Consider the following 23299-nt stretch of genomic DNA (forward strand, 5'->3'; position numbering starts at 1 on the left):
CCCAATCCTGTCAAGACAGAAGGCCACCCACCAAGAGCCGGCGTCTGTCGGAGGTTTCTTCTGTTAAAGGGAAGATGGAGATGAAAGAGAAAATGCTGCCTGACCTGTCACCAAGTGCTGCTCAGAGGGGATTTGTTGGGTTTTCCTTGGAATAGTGTAAGGTCCAGAGCTGATTATGTAAAGCACCCTGAGACAATTGTTGTTGTGAATTGGTGCTATTCAAATAAATTGAATTTAATTTAACTAAATTAAACAACTAGAGAAGACAGCTTATCAGCTGGTGGCTTTTACAGTGTCAGGATTTATACCAGGTCCCAAATGCAAATTCACAGATATAGTGTTAAGTCAACATGACTTTAATATGTCACGCTCCTGCCCCTCTTGCTTCCTGTCATGCTTTTATTTTCACATGACTTCCTGTTTTGTTTCACCTCAGTTTTGGCCTTTTTTATTTAATTATCATTAGTTCACCTGCTCCTTATTGTTCGCACCTGTTTTTTTACTTCTATTTAGGCAGTGTCCTCCCACCAGGACGCTGCCAGATTGTTCTAGACCCCAGCTCTGACTCTCCAGCACGTATACCTTGCCTGACTCTCTGTTTCTGACCTAGGATTACCGTTTTTTGACCGCCGTGTTTTGTCTATGCCCTCCCAGATTCTGATCGCCTGCAGTATACCGACCTTCTGATTTTGTCCCCCTTGACCTTGAGTTTGGATCCCCTGGCTATACCCGTTTACCGGCTCCGACCTTGGACTGTCTTATCGACCTGAGTGATATCCTGGACTTTATGTTAGTTGTTTTGTTTACTACTAGTAAAGAACTTGTCGCTACCTCGGTTCGTCTGGTTATTTAATTGAGTTCACCACAACCTCTGTTTGGGATCTGTACACGCCAAACCTGACATAATAATGACTAGGGGCGTACAAGTAAATAGAAAAACACAGATGCACAGTGCCACAGACCTAAGACTGACTGTGAAGAATATTAAACACAGGTGATAAGAATGGCTCGTGAGGAAGCAACTAAACAAGAACATTACAATAACAAGCTCTGGGTCTCAGTGTGCGGCCTTCTGCCAAAAAGAAAAGCGTCACAAAACAACAAACACAAGCACTGGGCTGGTCAGTGGGGCCGGTGACATCTCATCAGTAACATCAGCTCTGAAGCTAGGGATGCCCACAGAAAGGTGCAGAGAGAGAGAGAGAGCACAGATTATGGGAGAGGAGAGGTTAATGACATGCATTGGAGAGTGATGAAAAGAGAAGTGAAGCGCTCAGGTTTTGCTTCTTGTGTCAGAAATAGAAACACAAAAAAAGAGCAGGGTCGTGTACTGCAACATGAGGGGATTTTCTAAAAACAAAAAAAAATCCCTGCTGCAAAATGTAATTCAAATGAAAGTGAAGGTTGGCTGTAGACCACATAAGGGGAAGCTTCTGGAAAAGTATTTTTTCCACATCCTTCCTGTTCTGTTTCTGTCAGGTATAGTCCCCTCCTACCTCACAGTCACAGTCACCGTCACCCTCACTGGAAAAGTAAGTTTAGTCATTCTCACTAAATGAGATGTCAAGTGACATTAGCAACCATGCTGTCATTTTCCCCTTCGTTTATTCCATACATTTCCACTTAACATGCTCAGTAAGTGTTAAAAATATTTGCTCTCTTTATTCTTTGTTTTTCAATGGTGATTTTGTTGCTGCCATAACAGTTTTCTCATGACAAGTTTAAAAAGGTCACATGTGTGAGTGTCTGTATTTTCACTGCCACTGTTTTAAACAATATAAAACTCATTCCCAGTTTTTGTACACTTACGTGTGAAGCTATCTTTCCCCAAGGTTGAACTGAGAGGATCCAGTTATTGCAGTATAGATTTAGAAGAGAGCTTTGCTGTTAGACTCAGCAGTGATACATTATACTGCTTTCATTAAACTTTGGCAGCAGCTGAAGGTCTACAGATGGCATGACACAGCCTTCAGCAGCCATTTTAGAAGTTTGTGGTCAACAGCATGATCAGCTTGTTAGACAGCAAACATCTAAACATCTGCCCAGCTCCAGTAACTCCCATTTTACATTATAGAAAATCCACCTAGTAGACAACCATGTGAGTAGGTAGTGTGCACATAACATATCAGCTGTTTAAATGCAGCAGATGGTAAAAATTCCAATGTTACCACATGTTGTGTGACTATTAAATTCAGGTATTTAGGTCACATGTTTTGGCAGCTGTGAAACAGAAACTTGTGGCTAGTTAATACTGTATGTCTTTCTGTTTTTGCTGTAACTGAACTCTGGTGTAACAAGTTTAAGGCAGAAACCAGAACACACAGATGTCATTAGTCTTCAGTACATTCATCAAGAAAAACCACATACAGTCAGCTCTTTACAGTGAGCAGCTTATGTTAATTCAGATTAACCCATTGTCTATGTAACAAAACCCCAGTTGTCTGGGCACACAGCAGATAATATGACATTTTCTAAAAATACTAGAGTACTATGCTGGAATACAATGTATTCCCAGTTTTGCAGTGTATCAAATAAATGTTTTGTAATTAGATTAAAACAAATGTATATACATATACTGTATCTAGAACCCCAAATCAGAAGAAGTTGGGTCGGCTGCATTTCGGGGCCAGTAACAAGGTAAAACAATGAAATGATGATTCCATTTGAACCAGGTGATGTCAACAGGTGTTGGGTTAGGGTTTCCAGGTGTTTCCTGAAAGGCCGAGCGCTTTAGGAGCAAAGATGGGTCGAGAACCGTTAGTTTGCCAACATACTGTATCTGTGAGAAAATGATTGAAATGTTTAAAAACAATATTCCTCAAAGGAAGACAGGAAGGATTTGGATCTGTCACCCTCTACGGTGCAGAGCATCATTAAAAGATTCAAAGACTCTGGAGGATTTCAGTGCATAAAGGCCGAGCCTATCAACAGTGTCCAGAAGTCGACTGCTCTGGGCTCAGAGGCACCTGGGATGGACCATCACACAGTGGAAACGTGGACTCTGGTCAGACCAATCAGTGGTTCAGATCTTTTTGGAAGGAATGGAGGCCGTGTGCTCCAAACCAAAGACTAAAGGACCATCAAGACTGTTACCAGCAACAAGTCCAAAAGCCAGGCTCTGTCGTGGTCTGGGGTTGTGTCAGTGTCAAGGGCAAAGGTCACTCACACTTCGAAAAGGGGCTGAGTGCTGGACTGGCCTGTCTGCAGTCCCCACCTGTCCCCAGTAGAGAATGTGTGGTGCAGTTTGCAAATTGTGTCAATGAAGACCCAGGACTGTTGTACCTTAAGACTTGTTCATAGGCAGAATGGGACAGAATGACACCTGACACATTGAATCACTTGGTGTCCCTAAATGTCTTTAAGTGTTGTGAAAAGTAACGGCAGCATCACACCGTGGTCAATGCTTTACTGTCCCAACTTTTATTGGAATGTGTTGCAGCATCAGAGTTAAAGAGTTTTATTTTGAACAAAGAATAAAGTTGATGAGGTGTCACATCAGATAATGTGCTGCTGTGTTGTTTTCAGTGTATCAGTCTTGATTTTACATACTGTGCCAACATTTTCTGATTTGGGGTTGTAGCTTTACTTTTTGTCATTTGGCCATCATTCTGATCAGTGATTGATAACACTGAACTCCCACAGGGCAGGAAACACAGTCTAATGATCATCCAAGTGGAAAAAAAAGTTTCAACATTACAAGTAAACAAATGTTCTGGGCCAAAAATCAAAAATGGACCTACCCAGCAGGCTGTTGTGGCCACATAGTTTTTCTGTGGAATGTGATGTTAGTAGATATTTATATATAGAGACATCTAGTGCACCTTGACCATGTAACTGACTTTAGCACTGGTCTATTGCCTTATGGTACTTGTCAGTTTTACAACATGACTGACTTGTACAAATCCTTTTATGGCTCACAATTATTTGTGGTTTCAGTAGTTAACTACGCAAAAAATAGCAAAAACTATTTCAGTTACACAAATATGAATGTAGCTGAACTACAAGCAGACTACTGCAAAAAGTAATGAAGTAGTAGTAGTTTAATTACATGTAGTTCACTAATCCCCATCACTGTTCCTGCTAACTGGTTGTTCTATGATACAAACATGTTTACATGAATGGCTGTCAGAGATAATTTGTCAGGTCAAAATGTAAATTCAGATGTGATGTGTCTGTTGTCCTGGTGCTGAGGGGTTTAGAACATTTCATGTTTGCTGCTGGTTGCTGAAACCTCTCTGTAATGAAGACATAATCTAACATGGCCAAAAAGAAATCCAGTTGTAAGCCACTGTGGATAAGGAGTCCTTAAAGTACTCAAAAAAGGAACATCTACAATTCCATGACAAGCGGCAGATCCTTGTCTGAGAGTAATGAATGTGTGAAGACATCAAAAACCCCAAACGACTGCTCAGTGTGCCGCCTTGAGGTGATCACGTTGTGGCGAGATTCTTTTGTCAGTTAAGAGAAGTATGACCAATTTTTGGCAATCGTGGCAAACACAACAAATGCCTCAATGGACAAGTGAATGATTGTGTGTCACTTGTTGCCTCACACTCTGGTACACTTCCCACGTATGTGACGCTCATGAAGCTGACCAGTATAACACAACATATGTACACAGTCAACATTTGATGTGATGGGCTAAAATGTCCATTTTCTGTGTAAAACGATGAACTAGATGCGTTCTGTTGATTTCGTTTGTATGTTTGGTTTGCAGATGTATGTCAGAAAGTGAGTCCATCTGTGTTTGAGACTGTGTGCCATTATGTGTGTATCATAGTCTGTGCTTGCCTATTTGTAGACCTGTGTGTGTGAGCATCCACTGAGGTGTGAAAAGAGTTTCTACACAAATTGTAGGTGCTACCTGATAACAGTCATATAGATGAAATATGTGTAGGAGTGTGTAGTGTGTAAGATCCTCCCCAAGCTCATCAAATCTCTACTCACTAGCAGTGAATGACATCACTGGAGTTTCCCCCAGGAGGAAGCTATTTAAAAAGAGCCACTTACTCTGAATCAGTCAACAAACCAGAGTGCCAGTAGAAGAAGGTCGAAAGCTCTTAGTAATACGTATTTAAAAAAAATGGAAGGTGAATGCAAGGTACTGCTGGATGCCACTGTCAACACAGAAGTCAAGAAACAAACAATGCAGAGTGTCAAACTCATCTCAAAACAAACCACAGCCCTGCTGGCGTTCACACTCTGCCTTGCTGCTGCTGCTGTCCTTGTCTTCAACAGGCATGGCGAGGTGGGAACACAAGCCTTAAATTAGTTTCTAAACTTCTCAGGGGCCTGGATGTCTCTCTCAGCCAGTGTTCTAACTCAGCTCAATCCAGCCATTCCTTAACAGTCTCTCTATTCTTTGCATCTTCAAACAGGACCCAGGACACGATGGAGACAGTTTCGGTGAGAACATTTCACTAAATTCTCTCAAGGTTCCATTAACGTCTGTTGGTGGGTGGTGATAACATTATAGCCTCTGATATCTCATAAGTCACTTTCCAGACAGTTTTTCTTTGTTGAACCACTGTAACAGTAAAAATCTTGTTGAGAGACTCCTTCTGCTCTTATTACGATACTATCTACACAGAACACTACATATCACAAGGTGAATTTTATAAACCTCTGTCTTCTCTTCTTTTCAGATATTCATCACACACTGAGGCAAATTTCAAATGTACGAGCAGCCATTCATTTAGAAGGTAAAAGCCAGCAATATATTCCACATACCAGGGGCTGTTTGATATTTGTAATAGACACAGCATGAGAAAAGTGATGGCAGACATATTTTGGACAGACACTCTCAGTGCTGAATCTTAAATGTAGGTTTTCTTGGTCTAGTGGTTCTGAGATCAGGGGTCGCTGAGGCTGCTAGGGGTCATTTAGTAGGTCTAAGGTGAATTGAGGAGTTGGAGTTTTTAGCTTCTTTAAGGAGTTCCTTGGTTTCTTAAGGACTTCTTGAGGATGCTCATGGCATTCTGAAAGGCAATTTAGGGGTTGTTTAAAATGTGTCTATGACAGTTCTAGTCCCATAGGTGAGTACTATGGAAACTTGAAGCAGTTATCAAGGAAATTGAAGAATGGTCACATTTTACTGTAATGCAATTTATTAGCAGTTACTTGTTCCTAAGAAACATTTTGATTGCATTCTGATGGAAATGATCACATAATCCTGGGATTCCTCCCAGTCTTTGTGGAAAAATGATTGCATTAATAGCAAATTCTTATTCCACCTTCTCTATACTGTTAAACAGGTGAATACAACCCAGCCATAAAAACCTCAGTGGAATGGAAGGATCAAGTGGATCAGTCCCACTTTCAAGGAGGGCTGGTTCTCAGCAACAATGAGATTGTGATTCCTCAAAACGGCCTCTACTTTGTTTACAGCCAAGTATCTTTCCGGGTCCGCTGCAGCATCAGCAATGATGATGATGATGACACCACCTCAAAACCCATAGTCCACCTTAGCCACACAGTGATGCGCTGGTCAAGCTCGTATTGCACTGACAATACCACGAATTGCTACCAGACGATCCTGCACTCCATCCACACTGCCTGCCAAAAAACAGCCAGCAGTGATCCAGATGATGAGGGGCATTGGTTCTCTGCTGTATACATGGGAGCTGTGTTCAACCTGAAAAAAGGGGACACACTGAAGACGGAGATGGAAGAGAAAATGTTGCTTGACCTGGAAGATGAGCCTGGGAAGACTTTCTTTGGTGTGTTTGCCTTATGAGGACAGGGGACTCAGGGTTTCAGGGGAATCTTTGACTTTACATGAAGACAAGCCGTTGAACTGTAGGTGTCCTTACATTGCACAGAATGTTCGATGCAACTTTACATATAGACTTTAACCAATTGCATTAGCAAGCAGTTACATTTGAAAGTAAACCAAGCTTTGTTTACTGAACCAGTGAAGTACCAGTACCTTTTGCTGTACTGCAGTGCTAAATCTCTTCCGTCTTGGTCACTTAGACAAACATACTATAAGTGCCTCGTATATATTGCATCACTACAAGCTGACAAAAGTGGATTTGAGAGGATGTATTTATTCAACATTTTACATTAACTTTATTTATTGAATTATTTATTTATTTATTTATTTATTTATTTCTGTGTGTTTGTCTAATTAATGCACTAAACAAAACATATTTATTTATTTATTATTTTATTATGTACCAATTATATAACTGAAGTCTCACATTAAAGCATATTTCATTAAGATTACGGGTTCGGCTGCAGTAATTAATATTATGGATGCATGTTTAACCATCTGTGACACGATATCGCTGACTTTGTGAAATTAAATGACTAGTGAACAAGCAATCCAGCTTGCCAAAGCATAGGAATATTATACTAATGTTATCATAACTCACTTTACAATCTCAACTTTCCAAATCCTCCCCAGGTCATTTACCTTTGCAAAGGAGTTAAAAGAAAGATCCTCACTGACGTGAGCACAGAGAATGAACAACATCACTGCTATGAAATCAGTGTTAATGTTTCTGTTATTGCTGCTAGTGAATATTTTTCCATATATTAGTGAAGGGAAGGGGAATGAATGTGCAAAACCCCAACCAAATGGTTTTAAGCCTGAATCTAACCGACCCTTAAACAAAGGCGGCATATCAGAAAAATTTTAATACTGATCATTTTGTAATAGTGATTTGCACCAAGCTAGAAAGCAATATTGTCTTTTAGCAGCAGCAGCGGGAGACGTAAACATTAGCACTAATGTAATACTGCACCGATACAACTGTAGTGCACAGTAAACAGTAAGGCTATCAAATAAAACTGTGCTGGATTACATACTTGCATAATTTGCTGTGAAATTCTTCTTAAGCAGTTAATCTGAATTTAGCACAGGAATTACAAGCTATACCTCCATTAGTTATAATACTTCATAGAGAGACAAGTATTGTATGTAAATACTTTGAATAGCTGATGATAAATAGCAGCAAAATGGGGTTTGCCTTGTTGATATTGTAATGATTATAACTTTAAATGTGTTTTTTTAAATTCAATTGGTGCTAAACCAAAATGAGAGAAGTGAAACAGTGGACCAGTCAGTTAATCCAGTTAGTGCTGTTGATTTGCACCCAACATCCCTCACAGCACCACTGCTGAAATATTCTTTCTACAGCCAAAAAAGGCACTTTATATTTGTTGGTGTTGTTTTGTTCCATTTTTTCTTGATTAACAGTTTAAAGTGTAGCTTTTGTCAAAGATTTGTTCAGTGTTTGAACAAATCTGACACTGGGTGAGAGACAGGGCCCACCCTGGACAGGTCATCAGCCCATCTCAGGGCTGACATCAAGCCAGACAACCACACTCACTCCTACAGACAATGTAGAGTCACCAGTCAATCTAAGCTGCATGTCTGTGGACTGCAAGAGGAAGCCGGAGCACATGGAGAGAACCCACGCAGGCACAAGGAGAACATGTAGAGTCCACACAGAAAGGCCCCGGGTTGGCTGGGGCTCGAACATGGAACCTTCTTGCTAAGGGGTGACCGCACTAACCACCGTGCTGCTGTGCTGCCCATTACTGAATCAGTAAAAGTTTTTGAATTTTGAAATACAGTATCTTCTGTAAAATTGAAAGTCTGTACAGACCTTGCAACAGTGCTGTTGCCATCAGTACTAAACACCAGAAGTGCTCTTATTACACTTTGGGATCCATTGGTGTGATTCACAACACATGCTCATAGACACGCACTGAGCAAACAAAAGTCCCACGCTGCTACTATGACAATTATTATTAGTTATACAGAAGTTCAATTTATGCCATGAAAACCTTTTCATTGAAACCGTATGAGGAAGTCTCGCTTGTCCACAAAATGTTGTGGTGTATGTGTGTGAGACCAAAAAAGCAGAAGCGTGAACACAAAAGTGAAAAGCTGCAGTGGCCTGTATCTGAGCCAGTTGGTTCTGTTTTCTAGAATAAACAGAAGTTATTCATTTCTGGGGGCGACTGGTTTAGTGGGTAGAGCAGTTGTCTCCCAACTGGAGGGTCGGAGATTTGAATCTTGGTGCCTGCAGTCCACGTGTCGAAGTGTCCTTGGGCAAGACACGGAACCCTGAAGTTGCCCGCGATGGTTAGAGCCATGGGTTGAGTTGGTGCCGCAGATGGCTGCCATCGGTTCTGTACCGGAAACAAATTCCTTGTGTGTAACATACTTGGCCAATAAAGGTGATTATCATGCATAAAAATTTATCTGCATTCATATTTTTGATTTTGAAAGAGTGGCTTACTGTGAAACTTAATACCTTTTCAATTCATATCTGTTAAAAATACTAAAAAAATGTTTTTATGTTCAAATTTCAAAACCTTACATACAAATATAAACTATAAAGCAATTTGAATACAAACCCCATATATAATCCACATACTAAGTCATACTGGTACTACTGGTCTGTACAGCAGTGTTTTCTTTGTTCCCTCACCGAGACACACGATTCATTCAGACATGAACAACTTCAAAAAGCTAACATTTTATATACCAACAAATTCTGACGGCATTAGATTTAACTCTGACAGTTAACACATTGCGTTTTGATTAAGGCTTTCAGCCTCAAGTAAAACTCCTTCACTGACTGGGTGTGGCAGTCAACACTTGATATAGTAAATACAAGACTGGGCTCATCCACGGTGAAGGGTTTAGCATGAACAAATGCAAACAGTTTTATTTGTATAGTGCCAAGTCCCAACAAAAGTCATCTCAGGACAGTTTACAAAGTCAGGTCTAGACCTTACTACTATTACAGAGGAAAACCCAACAAATCCCCTGAGCAGCACTCAGCGACAGTGAAGAAACTTCTGACAAACCCCAGCTGTTGGTGGGCAGCCTTCTGCCTCGACTGGTTGGGGTGAGTGGATAGAGGAGAGAGGAGAGGGAGGGGAGAAACTCAGAGCATCATAGGGGGCCCCAGCAGCCTCGGCCACATAACTATACTATAATCTAACTATAAGCTTCACCAAAAAGGAAAATCTTAAGTCTAATCTTAAAGGTAGAGAGAGTCAGTCGGGGAGCTAGGTAAATGAACTCAAAAAACACAAAACTCAAACAAACCTGCAGAATAAAACTGAGAATCCAACACAGCAGGAAAGTCCAAAGTCCACAGGGTACTGGGGCAGAACACAAAACAGGAGACCTAAACCAAGCTTCAGGAACATGGAAACAGGCAAGATTTGGTGAGAGTATGAACCAGCATCTGACTGAGGGAAGTGAGGAGAATATAAAGGCTAGAGAACAGTAAATAACAAGCAACAGGTGAAAGCAGAGTGATAATCATGAACCAGAGTGAAGCCAAGGCAGGTGAAATGGCACAAACAGGACACTCATACAAAATAATACTCCCAGACAGGAAGCTAGTCCAAAACCGTAACAGTGTCTGCATCCCGAACTGAGACTGGGAGTTGGTTCCATAGGAAAAGAGTTTGATAGCTAAAGGCTCTGCCTCCCATTCTGCTTCTGTGGACTCTAGGAACCACAGGTAAACCTGCACTCTGAGAGCAAAGTGCTCTGTTAGGATGATAAGGCTCTATGAGGTCTTTAAGATATGATGGAGCCTTGTCATTAAGGGCTTTGTATGTTAGAAGGATTTTAAATTCTATTCTGGATTTTACAGGGAGCCAGTGGAGAGAAGCTAATATGGGAGATATGGTCTCTCTTGCTAGTTCCTGTCAGTACTCTGGCTGCAGCATTTTGGGTTAACTGGAGGCTTTTTAGGGAATTATTAGGATGCCCTGGTATCTGAGGATTGTTAACCTTTTATCTATATAAAGATAATGCAGTTTAATTCACAAAAGGAGAACAGATTTGGACTCCATTAAAAAGTTTTTTCCCTGAGGTTTGCTCAAACTCTCCACTGATTCCTGCATGACCTGGATGATCACACATCATTTGAAGTAATCTTACTGCTCAGTATTCTAGAATATTAAAGGGAAGGTCGCCAACCAATATACTGTAAATGAAGAATTTTTAACCAAAATATAAAGTTCCAAAATGTGTTGGGGCCCTTTTTTGCAGTATTTTGAGGAACACCATTCAAATTAAAAGGCTGGTGGTATTGTGTTTGACAAATGAAAAATAACTGCTTGGAAGAGCTATAACTGACCACACAACTGTATCCTTTGTGGAAGCCTGATACTGGCTGATATTCCCCTTTATTGGGAATCAGTGACAGTTCAGCTGAAGGATTGGAGGACAGGACATCTCATGTCAGTTAAAACATGTTTTCTCAGTTCCTCTCTCCTTGCACCCTTTCCTTTCATCCTACATGGACTAAGATGAAAGGAAGAGATGTTAGTGAGGGAAATGTGGATGCAATTAGGCCAAAGGGGGTTCACCTCATGTCTGTCTTAGCATAACATTAAAGCCACAATTTGCATAATGTGAGACACTGGCACTCTGGTTCCCCTCAGTGGTAGTTGGGAAAACAACACTTGCAGACAACAATTCATACTGTAATGAAGCACCAATAATTATAACCCTACCAAACAAACTAATTAGCCTGGTTCCAGACCTCGGAATAACCTACAAAACATCTCCAGCTCATTTAAATAGGACCGGTGTGGTGCCCAGGTGAAAAAACTATAAAGAAATTTGTAGGTGAACTTAGGAAAAAAGAGGTTATCTTCCTAAATAGCTAGCAGCCTATCCACCTATATCCATAAAAACTGTGGTATAAAAATGGCCATAAAATTAAATCTCAGCCCTTTCCGTTGGAATCAGCTGTTCAGGTTGTCAACTTATAGAAATGACAACATTTAAACTGACTTATTTCTCTCACTGCTGTGAATAATGTTAAGGTAACAGCACTTAGTAGCTGCTACAGCATGCAGGTGAGCAGGTGTAGGAAGAGGATGGCCTCATTCTTAATCATGTCTACAAAGCTCAAAATTGCCCTGTTGCTTCTCCAGCCAATTTTAACACATAATGCAAGACCTATTTGAACCAGCGAACACATCGGGTCCTGGGTTGAAATGCTGAGGTCAGGAACCAGGTTAGAAAAAAACTAGCAATGACTGACAATCTTCTGACAACTAACAGTGCACACAAATGGATAAATCATTAACAGCTGTACACAGACAGCACATTTTATGGTTCTCAAAGTGCAATAATAAGATGGTAAGGACAGCATTAAGCCATTAATATGACTCAAAGATACATTCCCAAGTTAGCTTAATAGGAAGACATACTGCTCACTCCACTTGCATACAGATTGGCCAAACATTTATATTTCACTTACAAGGCTTTAAAGATTAACATGTACATACTGTGCTCTAGCCATCATAACATACATTTCAATATGTGCATGACTAAGTACCATGTTACTGTTTAGGTGTACAGTAATAAATCCTCTGTTTGAGATGAATACAACTAGAGCAAGTGCCTTTAAAGCTGCACTCATCAGTAATTTTAACAATTATGACCCAACTTTGAAATACTACAGAGCTTTTTAAATCTTTCAGCTCATTGTTTTGGTTTTGTTGTTCACAACTCTGTTGTATCATTTCCACATTTTCAGCAGCAGGAAGGTTTACACCGAAAAAGGTTATATCCCAAGTAAATGACCTGCCCAGCACCAAATGTTAGTGCTGAAACACACACACGCACGATTAATGCAGTTTTAAAGGTTCTATACAGGCATAGCCCACCTATATGTGCACACTTTGCCATCACGTTTTAAAATGTTTGATTCCTCTCGACTGTGTACATGAACAAACTGCATTAGACACCTCCCTTGCTCTTGTATCGGTTTTTACACATTTAAATGTTTAAAAATGTTACACAAGAAAAGTTGCAGTAGCATAACTGTATAGAAGTTGCATTGTTTGTGGGAAGTAAAGAACACAAACGGTTTTGGATAACTGATACATAACACCAACACACCCAACAAACCAGCAAAACCCACCTAAAAGACAGTATGAGGATTGTAGGAAAATAAATGTAACCCTTGTGAAGAAGTGTGTGCAGTACTACTAAAAAAGGTAAAATACGTTGTAGACATGACAGAAAAACTGCTCTGGCTGAGAAAGTCTAGAGGGCTATATGGAGGCAACAGATCAGCCTAGAGTCCAGATGTGAGGAAGAAGACAGTGATGAGGTATGTTCGGCCAAGCCGCTCCTTTCACACAGATACACAAACACAGTCAGTCCATCTTCTCCTTGTGAACCAGTTTGGGGGCGTCCACAAAGTCTTGGCCATTAAACAGGATGATGGTGGCTGTTATCGCACTAGCAGCTCCCCAGAACACCACAAAGGCCATGGTTTCTGTCCATGTGTCACCTGGAAGACAAGAAATATGACTTTTGTGTGGCTTTAAATAAACTGTTCACAAAATCTCAGGAGTGCTGGCTTGAACTAGCAAAGGTGATCAGCAGAGGAAAACATACCAGCCATGAGAAGACAGACGATGCACATCGAAAATGCTACCAGCATAATGATGGGCAGCTGCAAAAAGAAAAGTATTCAAACAATTAGACATCACATTCAGTGCCAATAACAAAAAAGCAAAAAACTGATATTCTGATACTGATACCGTGAGGAATTTCCAGTCCTTCTGTACACGAAGAGGAGTGGGTCCATCTGTATCATCGACAGCAAAGTTCCCCAGAAACAGGTCAATGGAATCCTGAAACCAACAAAACCACACTGACACCTTGACTGAAGTGATCATACACACTATTCCAAATCATATTTATTTTGTTTTAGGATCCATTTCACTGTTGAAGGTACATCAACTAAGGGCTTTCGTTATTACTACAGCTTTTCTAAAGTGTTTTCACACACATTCACGAAAACTGAAAAGAACTGGTCATCCTGTAAAATTTCATTATGGTTCCTGGCAGGCTGAAGGGGGCAAAAACCTGACATGATGCAACACGAGACAAGTCACCGATCCAGATTCCATTCCACATCTTACCATAAACCCGTGGCAACTTCAGTCTATAACCAAGTGAACAAACAACATTAGCTGATGGTTTAACTAAATTGTCATTTGTTTGGAGATATTTTAGTCTGGAAATGCTGAAAAGCAAGACAGCTACTTGTAATGTGTGTAAAGCCAGCGTGCCGAGGGGTGGAAGTATGGATGTCTCGTACAATACAACCAGTTTAATCAAGCACCTGGAGAGGTTTAACGTGAAAGAGGACCAGGGATTCATGCTAGCCAGCAGACAAGACGACACCACCAAGCCTGTGCAAATTCTCAGGCATCCAGGTCATAGTATGCTAAAAAAAAACTTAGCAGAAGGCACTTGGACGTAGTTTTAGGTAGAAGACGTTTCACCTCTCATCCAAGAGGCTTCATCAGTTCTGCCTGACTGGTGGTGAGGTATTTATCCCCCTGGGTGGGGTTTCAGTCCCTTGACGGCCAACAATGTCTTCTAACAACTGAGTGGTTAGAGTCTGGTATCGGTGAGCGTCGTTACCCGTCTTTGAACCCTCACATGTGGACTAACACCTATTGTCCTGGTGTGAATTGGGGTGGACATGTTTGGGTAGAGATTTCAAAACAGAGTTGCAGATGGGGTGGGAGCTAATTTTCATGCAGCAACAGCAGCCTGGTGCTTCGATCCTTTAGTGTAGCTAGCTAGTGCTGCTTCTCCATCTCCTGTGTTTGAAGTGTTAAACATCTTACTACGATCTGCATTTTGCGCATCCCAGGTCCTGGTGGTTTTTTCAAGCTATACCTTATACTTGTCCACATGAAGGCAAACATAATTAAATCCACTTTTTTTTTTGGCATATTGTGAATTTACATTGCTCTCGTGAACAAACTGCAACATCGGGTCATCTTAGAAAGGACGTTAGACAGCACTCGTGACTTTGTGTGAGACCTGCCCATTTTAAAGTTAATTTTCTATTATTGAAATAATGTACTGACAACCACTCCTAATCAAATTACATATATCAAATTTCCACGACCTTTCCAAAAAATTTATATGTATATACTTTTTCCAGAACATTACCAGGCCTGGAAATATGTACGTTCAATTTCTGTGACGTTTCCAGGTTTTTCATGACCGTACGAACCCTGTAGATGGCCACCCACCTTGAGCCTGTTTCTGTTAAAGATTTCTTCTGTTAAAGGGAGTTTTTTCTTCAACAAGGGCCTGTTCAAGGAGGATTTGCTGTTTTTTTTACCTTTCTATGTAACGTGCCTTGAGGTGACTTCTGATTGATTTGGTGCTACATATGGTAATTGAAGTTAACTGAATTTTTCGGGCACCGAACTAAAGTCTTTAATGAAGGTGTATCTGAAAATCACAGGCATCGTACCTGTCTGAATCCATCAGAAAAGTTGTTTTTATAGTAGCGGATCATGGAGTTCCAACCATCCATCAAAAGACCCCAGCTGGTCCTCTTCCCCGTCCTGGTGGAAAAATCAACTTTGCAGCTATGATCATAAAATTGCAAAGGGGCTCCAGAAAACATGTCAGTGAACTGATGTGTGGAATAGGATAGTACAGTGCTGTACCTTGTGAAGTCTGTTTTCAAGGCTCCAGTTCCTGCATACTGTACAGCGCATGCATTGGCATTGTCAGCCCATGCTGGTTAGAGAACATGCACAGAGAACAGTGAGCACACTCAGTGACTACAGTTTCAACACACTACATGCTAATAGTCAAACATACAGAAGACATTACCATTCTTATAGATCTTTTCAAACTCAATTTGCTCGTCAATCCGCTGACCCACGTTCAGAACTCCCATTCTCTGTGGGGACACAGCCGGGATACAAATCGTGGTCAATAAGATTCAGGTCTCTCAAAGTAAGAAGAATGTGAAGTGTTCTAACCTTTTAGTCTTCTTGTGTGATATTTGTGACTCTGGTGAAGATGAGATCTCATGTCATGACCAATTGATTCAGAAAACCAGGAAATTGCCAATAGCACTATTACTTTTTCTTGAGGCTGTATATAAAGTGAACGTATCAAACGGTGGCAGTCTCCCATCTCTAAATTTCAATACGTCAGAAATTCTTGAACCAACAAGAACTCTGATAAGACTAGAAGGCTGAAGCACACTAAAACCTACAGGCTGTAATTACCACACATTTAAAATACTGAATGATTAATTTGCTATTCTAGGAGGGTTAGCAGTGTCAGAGTTAAAATACCTGAAGCTGAGACTGTAAGGAGCGTCGGGCAAGCAGGCTCTGGATCACGTTGGTCCTGTCCAGGCAGTCCATGCAGTTACTGCGGAACACTCCCTTCTGCTGGGCCACTGTCTTCCCCTCAGAGTTCACCATTAAGTAACTATGGATGGAGAAAAGTCTGAATACTCCATCACAGCATACAACCAGATATTAGCCCAGAACAGCTGCTGGTTAAGTTACCTGTATTCATCTTGTGTGTCAGTGACAGCATCCACCAGGATCTGGAGACGGTCCCATCTCATGTGGCTGCACTCTTTGTGGAAGTCGAAGGCTATGTAACTGAGGACAGAGGAGACAATGTTGCATGTCAATGTGAGAGTCCTATAGTTAGTCTGAGACAAGTCCTACAGAAAACAGATTTTTACTGATATCACAGCATGTCCGTAACTAAAGACAGCAGACAGGGAAAGTAACAAATGAAAGGAGAGATAAACGATGTGTCTTAGTATTCACTATAATTACATTCAAAGTCTGAATGAAAGTAATACAAAGCAGTCTCTAGAAGTCAGAATAAGGTATTATTCATGTTTGTTAAAAGTATGTGTGTGTGTGTGTGTGTGTGTGTGTGTGTGTGTGTGTCAACAAGCTTTTAAGTGAACATGTGTGGGCTGACGCCACATACACATCACTAGACTGGCAACCTGTTCAAGGTGGACCCCGCCTCTCAGCCACTGTCAGATGGGATTGACTCCAGCAACCCCACCCCCAAGTCAAAAGCAAGTTTTATTTAAGCTGAACCCTTTGTTAAGCTTTAAAGATGCCATTAGAATGATCCTGTGATGATCATCTTAATTTAAACATGGTTTTCCTTTTAGACATCACCAAATGTTAGAAATGCAAAAGGACCCAGTGACAACAGACTGTCCTGAGTTTCTAGTTGAGGACCAGCTTGGAACTCCAGACCCAGCTGGACTCTGGCCCAAAGAGGCAATGGACCAGCACTTCTCCTCTCCTGGCCACGTGACCCTTGCCGACAGATATGTACAGCCTGGTAGACTGATGTCTCATGAAAACCACAATTATTACCAAGCTAAAGTCTCTAACCTATTGAAGTTGAGTTATTTTTCTCTCCAGATTCAGGACTAAGACCAAGAATTTAGATCTGGAATCTAGCTCAATTTTGGACCACTGTGACTCATTCCCCACCACTGCTAACGAGACCAGCAATTCCTTCAGTCATTAAACCCGGTCACCTCTGTGACGCGGTACCATTTCCATTGCATTTTTCACCTCAATCATGTACCCCCTTGTACATGTGTAAATAAATGTATTTAGACTGGCTATTTCTCATTTCATCTTTGGGTCTCTTTCATTTCCAGTAACTAGGTCAAGGTTCTGAAAACTCCAGAATTACCAATGAGAATGAATTAATGAATGAATAATTGCTCTTATTAACCACTTCATCGATAGTGTGATAACACTCAAACCATCCAATGCCATGATCTGAGGTATTGAACATTATATATTAATATCCATGTTCATAAGTGTAGTCATTAGGCTACACTGTGATTGATTATGGAAATATATACGCATGCAGCCTCCTCTATTTTAGCCTCCTTGATTCAGTGTACCATGCATCCTTGCATTTCATTACAGATGCAAAATCTCTTACTCACCAGTGCATTCTTTATGGGTTAGTGTGACGGGCATCACTGACCCTTCCTAGACACAGAAAACAACACTGCTATATTTTTAATCTATAAAGTGATACTGAGTAAACTTCCAACTTTATCTTTGCACCTTTTTCTGTCTTAGCTCTAGTCGATACCAGCTACTCTCTTCCAGGTGGTTACTTTTTAATGTACTTCAAATTTTTCCAGATCTGGCGAAAACTCCATTTTCATAGAGACATTTACATCTATTGCAGAATTTAAGGACATCACAAAGAATGTGGTGAAGGAGATGTAGCCGTTTTTCCTTGAGTCCATTGTTTTTATCTTGTGAATGGATTTTTTGTACATTGTCTTATATGTGTTGAATTTGAATATGTTGTAAATTTATATGGTTGCCATCTTGGCCAGGTCTCCATTGAAAAAGAGATCTTGAGTACTCAGTGAACATAAAAACTGGAGAAGGTATTGAATGACACTTACTTGAGCATACCATTATTCATACCAGACACCATCTTGGCAAAGGCCTGTTCTAGTGGTTTCTCCGAGCCTTTTTGATTTACCTAAAATAACAAGAAAACACAATTTGGTCCTGTAAGTCTCCTGTATTTGCTTTTGAATGAAAAAAATTAAGAGCATAAAAGAAATTTCCTCACCAAGTTGAGAACAGTTTGCTTCCCATAGATGAGGAGCTGAGAATCAAAATGCCTCTGAAAACCATCCATCTATAAACAGTTTAAATGATTACCATCCAATTTTGACACCAATCACTATCAAAAACACAGAAAAAGTATTCTTACATGAGTCATGGTTTTGCTGATTATAGGTTTAGGTTTGTATTTTAGGTTGGGCCTCTGACTCCAGTAGAAGGGCATGGAACCACGGGTCTGATGGAAAAAACGTTTAATCTTGTACTTCTCAAAAATAAATGCTTTAACATCTGAATTAAAAGTTGCATAGAAAGAAAGAAAGAAAGAAAGAAAGAAAGAAAGAAAGAAAGAAAGAAAGAAAAGGCCAGGTACAAATAGTCCAAGTATGACCAGCCCTCATGCTTGCCTGCACAAATGAAGCTTTTGCTCCCTCATACAACACTATCTGCTCAGTCTCCACGAAGTTAGCAGCATGGCCTTCAGAGTCGATGCCTGTGAAGACAAAAGAAAACATTCACAAGCAGTCTGTAGTTTCAGTGCCATGTCAGTGGCGAGGTATTACAGGTATTACAGTACCTTCAGCTACTGTTAAACAGAACAAGATAAGCTGATCTCGACTCATGCAGCAAGGCACCAGAGATTAAATTATGTTGGAAAAAATGTGTTGTTTGCACTCTATCAAGATGCAACTCCACACTGCTTAGTGCAGTTCAGCAAAAACAAAGCTTCAGTGTCACAATTCAGGTTTCTTTTTTCTTAATTTCACCTCTAACGTAGTATCTGACACCAGCTCGGAAGCAGCTTCTCCTGGATACAAGAACCCACTCAAAGATTTTCCCATTTATACGGCAGGGCTTCATGACAATGACTGGACCGGAAAGGTCAGGGAAAGGCTTTGCTTGAACCATATTTTATCATATCTGTGTGTAGGTGTATTTAGAAATGAGAAAAGATTAAAAATTAAGTGGAAAGGATACATCCATGGACAACAGGAAGCGCAAACTTATGAAGCTGTAGAGAAAAAGGGAGATAGTAGTTATTCTAATGATATAAAGTGAGTACAAAAATGTTTACTATGTTGCATGACTGAAAACCAAATGGGTCAACAGTGATGTGTTACCTCTGGCTGTGCAGCCAGTTCTCTCAGGAGGTTTCCATTCCACACGAATCTCTGATCTGCCTGAAAACCATAAGCAATTATATGGTTCACAAAGTACGACGTCAGCACATTATTAGGCAAAAGCATATGGCAACACTTAATAATAAAAATAATAATAATTTCAGGTCATTGCTTAAATTGTATCCTTGTTATATTCTAATTATTTCTAAATATAGTAAATAATTTAAACAGAAACTGGAACTGGAGCGAGAGCAATATCAGGTCACCATGAGGGAGCTCCAGAGTGGCTCAACAGGGTAAGGTCAGCCAGGACAGCAGTATTAGCATTTTATAGATTTCTGTAGTTCTAATTAGCATTTATTTGGTTGTTGAGACTGGAATAATACCACCGAGTTGACCCCTGACCACAACCGGAGAGAGCTGAACCACTGCACAACCCTTTCCTCAACAGCTCCCAGACCCTGAGGAGGGAGCCAGTTTAACAGGGTGTTAGCTGTCTAGTGATGTGTATAGTAGGCAGGAGGGAAACAGTGACCCAGTCTTCCTTCCCATGCTGTCCATTCCAAAGCACCACCCAGAGCGACCGAAAGCTGTAAAGAGGCTTTTCATCCACATCACCAAATCAGGTGAAACTTTGTTTTGGCCTCAATATTGGACGTGTCGCTGACCAGACTGCAGTGCATATGTGACCAGGGTATGTGCAGGAATCAATACCTTTAGAGACCTTTTTTCAAGACCTGTTCAATATACAATCACTGGCCACTTTATTAGGCACACCTGTACATCTGTCTGCACTTCAATGCAACACTTCCACCTTAACATCTGTGTTTACGAAGCTCACGTTTCAGTTTCTGGTTGTCATAAATGTATAAACTCAATTCTATGTTCATTATTGAGGTCACAGTTCAAGGTGGTGTTGTACTGTACTACATTATATTCAGAGGTGTCTCTATATTTTTGTCCTCCCCAGTTACATACATGAAAGGGTCAGAATATTAGGAACACCTCTGAATATAATTTAGTCCAGTACATTACACTGAGCGCAGTAGCCTACATAAAGTACACACTGTTCATTTCTTTGCAATAGCTCAGCCACCAAGATGGAGCTGGCTGCAGACAAACTGCAATTCAGCACTTCTTCTTCATCTTGTTGTTGTGGGAAAACATCTGCATTACTACATAATAAGAGGAATACAGAGGTAACATGTTTGGTAGCAGAGAAGGTGGGATGATTTAACAGCAGTAAGTTATAGAGCCTGTATTTAGTTTTTAAAAACGATAAGGTACTGTTGAGTAGAACTGTTTGAATCATGTTAAATTAGTTCTCTAATATGCACCTTAAGCAGGGCAGCAGAGGTTGGCTGCTGGGGTCTGGCTAATGTCTGGCTAATGTAAAGGACTGTTTACACCCGATCCCTGTGCAACCTGGCAGAGCTTGAGCAGTTTTGCAAAGAAGAATGGAGTAAAAATTCAGTGTCCAGATGTGCAAGTCTGATTGAGATGTGTCCACACAGACTCAGTGCTGTGACGGCAGCCAAAGGTGAATCTACTAAATATTGACCTGAAGGGGGTGAATATTTATGCAGTCACTTATTTCACATTACATATTTTTATTTAATTGACATTACTCTGTGGAAACTTGTTTTCACTTTGACATTAAAGAGGTTTGTTTTTTTGTAAAAAAAAAAAAAAAAAAAAAAAAAGCCAAATGATATTGACCATGATTGATTTATAAAATGAATAAAAGGGTTAAACATCCAAGGGGGTGAATAGTTTTTTTAGGCACTGTAACAAACACACACACACCATCCTTATAACGATCATAGCCTTGTGACAGCCACACACACACAAATTCTTGCTCTCGTGATGTGTCACAATATACAATGACTGAAAAAAACGGGGGTGGGGGGGGTGGGCTCATATTTGCATTGAAGTCAGTGGACTACAACCTTATGATAATGAAATGTAAAAATTAAATGTGAAAAACACCAAACTTATATAAATTACAAAACACGACCAGAGTAACAAACCTGTTACTGTTGGCAGACTGAAAGCCCAGATTGTTCCAAACTGTAGTGTATTTACATGGTGCTACTTGTGATTTTCTTAGCTCCCCACCAGTCTGTCAAAGTGGAAGCAGTTGTGATATTCTCATTTTCTTCATTGAGTGCATTATGAAGTCAGAGTCTGCAACTTGAACGGTTTTTGCTCTAAATTTATCCATGAGTTTTTGACAATATGACTTTATTACCGACTTTGAATTAGTCCTGAGAAACTGTTGACTTCATTTACTGGATGCCTTACCCTCTCCAGTAGGCTCATCTCTTGGAACTCAGGACTGGTGTTGGCTAACCGCTGCAGTGTGTGTGTCAGGTCGTAGTCCGTACAGAAATAGAAGCCATCTGTAGTCAGCACATTGTTGATCATTGACAGGAAGGTCTTATTCTCCTGAGACTAAAGGAAAGAAGAAAACAGATTTTTAGTTTTCAGGAAAATTCATGCCGACATACTTTGCTGAGCTCAGGGGCATGCTCAAACTCAAGTATGACTCACAAGATGAGCAAATTGTTTTTGGGTCACAGAATATGAGCTATTAAGTGAACTTTCCCACTTTTGTTATTTAGTCTGCATGTGAGCTAAATTCTAGTTATGGCGAGACAGTCTCATTTAGATGTGGAGGCTTTCACCAGTAGTTTCAGCTCACCAAGCTTCAAGAGCTCATAGATGATGTTATAATTACAATATTCGTAGGAGTGATAGTTTTGTGGGCAGTGTAAGTGCTTAAATGACATATGTGCTTGTGCAACCAATGTGTAACCATGGTACAAAATTAACTTTTTGACTCATTGGCCAAGGTGCCTGGTAGATGGAAAACAAACTCCACGAGCCAAAATAATAAACTGCCTTTTTGTGTCACATACAAATTTGCTTCAGGATTTCAATGAGAAGATAAAATATTATGTTGAACACAAACAAGATATTTTTTAAATATCCTAAAATTTGAAAGCCACAATACAACTCAAGAAGTCTTGGTTACAAAATTCAGGGCCAAACAAAACAAAAGAAAATTTGACTTTGGTAAAGCTCCTCCTGTGACGCCGTGCTCTCTATTGCAGTCACCTACTTCTTTGCACAGTCCATGAAATCAGGTCTCCTGTCTCTGTCAGAGTGTTGTACATGAAAACGTGTGGCTATGGTTGATTCAATTCAATTCAATTTCATTTGTACAGCCCCAAATCACAACAAAAGTCGTCTCAGAACACTTTACAAAGTCAGGTCTAGACCTTACTATTATTATATAGGGAAAACCCAACAAATCCCCCTGAGCAGCGCTTGGCGACAGTGGGGAGGGAAAAACTCCATTTAACGGAAGAAACCTCCGCCAGACCCCGGCTCTTTGTCAGTCTGGGCACTATAATATGCAGTTCTGGCACTACGAAGGGCTTTTTATACATTATTAAACTATCTTTCCAGGCTATGAAAAACTCTTCTGACTTAGTGGAGCGCCACCTCCTTTCCAGTTATCGTGATGCCTGCTTTAGGGAGCGGAGCTGCGAGCTGTACCACGGGGCCTCCTCTGTTTCACTGCCTTCCTTTTCAGAGGGGCAATGGTATCAAGTGTATTACGCAGGGAGGCTGCAGTACTATCAACAAGATTATCGATTTGTGTGGGAGTAAAGTTAAGGTGGCCTCCTTCCACTTGGCAAATGGCACTGAAGTAGATAAAGATGGAATTATTTCCTTAAACT

At 40.5% G+C, this 23299-nt stretch overlaps 2 protein-coding genes and 1 long non-coding RNA gene across 3 annotated transcripts in view; 2 read left to right on the plus strand and 1 right to left on the minus strand.

Moving 5' to 3' along the window:
* The window catches only part of LOC109974578 (uncharacterized), a 15854-nt gene extending 2965 nt beyond the window's left edge, over window positions 1-12889 (plus strand). The window contains exon 2 of the long non-coding RNA XR_002276990.1: window positions 10952-12889. This is a non-coding gene — a long non-coding RNA (uncharacterized LOC109974578). The remainder of the gene's footprint in view (window positions 1-10951) is intronic.
* On the plus strand, window positions 5084-6982 carry tnfa (tumor necrosis factor a (TNF superfamily, member 2)). Its single transcript, XM_020624826.1, has 4 exons — window positions 5084-5248; window positions 5379-5406; window positions 5646-5702; window positions 6255-6982. Exons 1-4 carry the CDS (start codon window positions 5084-5086, stop codon window positions 6734-6736), a joined length of 732 nt encoding a protein of 243 aa, XP_020480482.1. The 3' UTR covers window positions 6737-6982.
* Window positions 12217-23299, minus strand: part of sacm1la (SAC1 like phosphatidylinositide phosphatase a) — an 18267-nt gene continuing 7184 nt past the window's right edge. Inside the window, exons 5-20 of the mRNA XM_020624825.1 lie at window positions 21855-22004; window positions 19551-19610; window positions 19408-19441; window positions 19197-19298; window positions 18837-18922; window positions 18581-18667; window positions 18437-18505; window positions 18264-18343; window positions 16351-16449; window positions 16132-16270; window positions 15659-15728; window positions 15490-15562; window positions 15291-15384; window positions 13549-13641; window positions 13403-13460; window positions 12217-13295 (exon numbers count right to left, since the gene is read on the minus strand). Coding sequence (XP_020480481.1) covers window positions 13159-13295; window positions 13403-13460; window positions 13549-13641; window positions 15291-15384; window positions 15490-15562; window positions 15659-15728; window positions 16132-16270; window positions 16351-16449; window positions 18264-18343; window positions 18437-18505; window positions 18581-18667; window positions 18837-18922; window positions 19197-19298; window positions 19408-19441; window positions 19551-19610; window positions 21855-22004 — 1431 coding nt within the window. The 3' untranslated portion in view covers window positions 12217-13158. The remainder of the gene's footprint in view (window positions 13296-13402; window positions 13461-13548; window positions 13642-15290; window positions 15385-15489; window positions 15563-15658; window positions 15729-16131; window positions 16271-16350; window positions 16450-18263; window positions 18344-18436; window positions 18506-18580; window positions 18668-18836; window positions 18923-19196; window positions 19299-19407; window positions 19442-19550; window positions 19611-21854; window positions 22005-23299) is intronic.

This window comes from Monopterus albus, unplaced genomic scaffold (assembly GCF_001952655.1).
Source record: "Monopterus albus unplaced genomic scaffold, M_albus_1.0 scaffold339.1, whole genome shotgun sequence".
Lineage (NCBI taxonomy): Eukaryota > Metazoa > Chordata > Actinopteri > Synbranchiformes > Synbranchidae > Monopterus > Monopterus albus.

What these genes read in the sequence shown, in the direction of transcription:
- tnfa (XM_020624826.1), top strand. Translation starts at nt 5,084, where the DNA reads ATGGAAGGTGAATGCAAGGTACTGCTGGATGCCACTGTCAACACAGAA. An exon ending in TCTTCAACAGGCATGGCGAG is followed by an intron (nt 5,249 to 5,378) that starts GTGGGAACACAA and finishes ATCTTCAAACAG; the next exon opens with GACCCAGGACACGATGGAGA. An exon ending in AGCAGCCATTCATTTAGAAG is followed by an intron (nt 5,703 to 6,254) that starts GTAAAAGCCAGC and finishes ACTGTTAAACAG; the next exon opens with GTGAATACAACCCAGCCATA.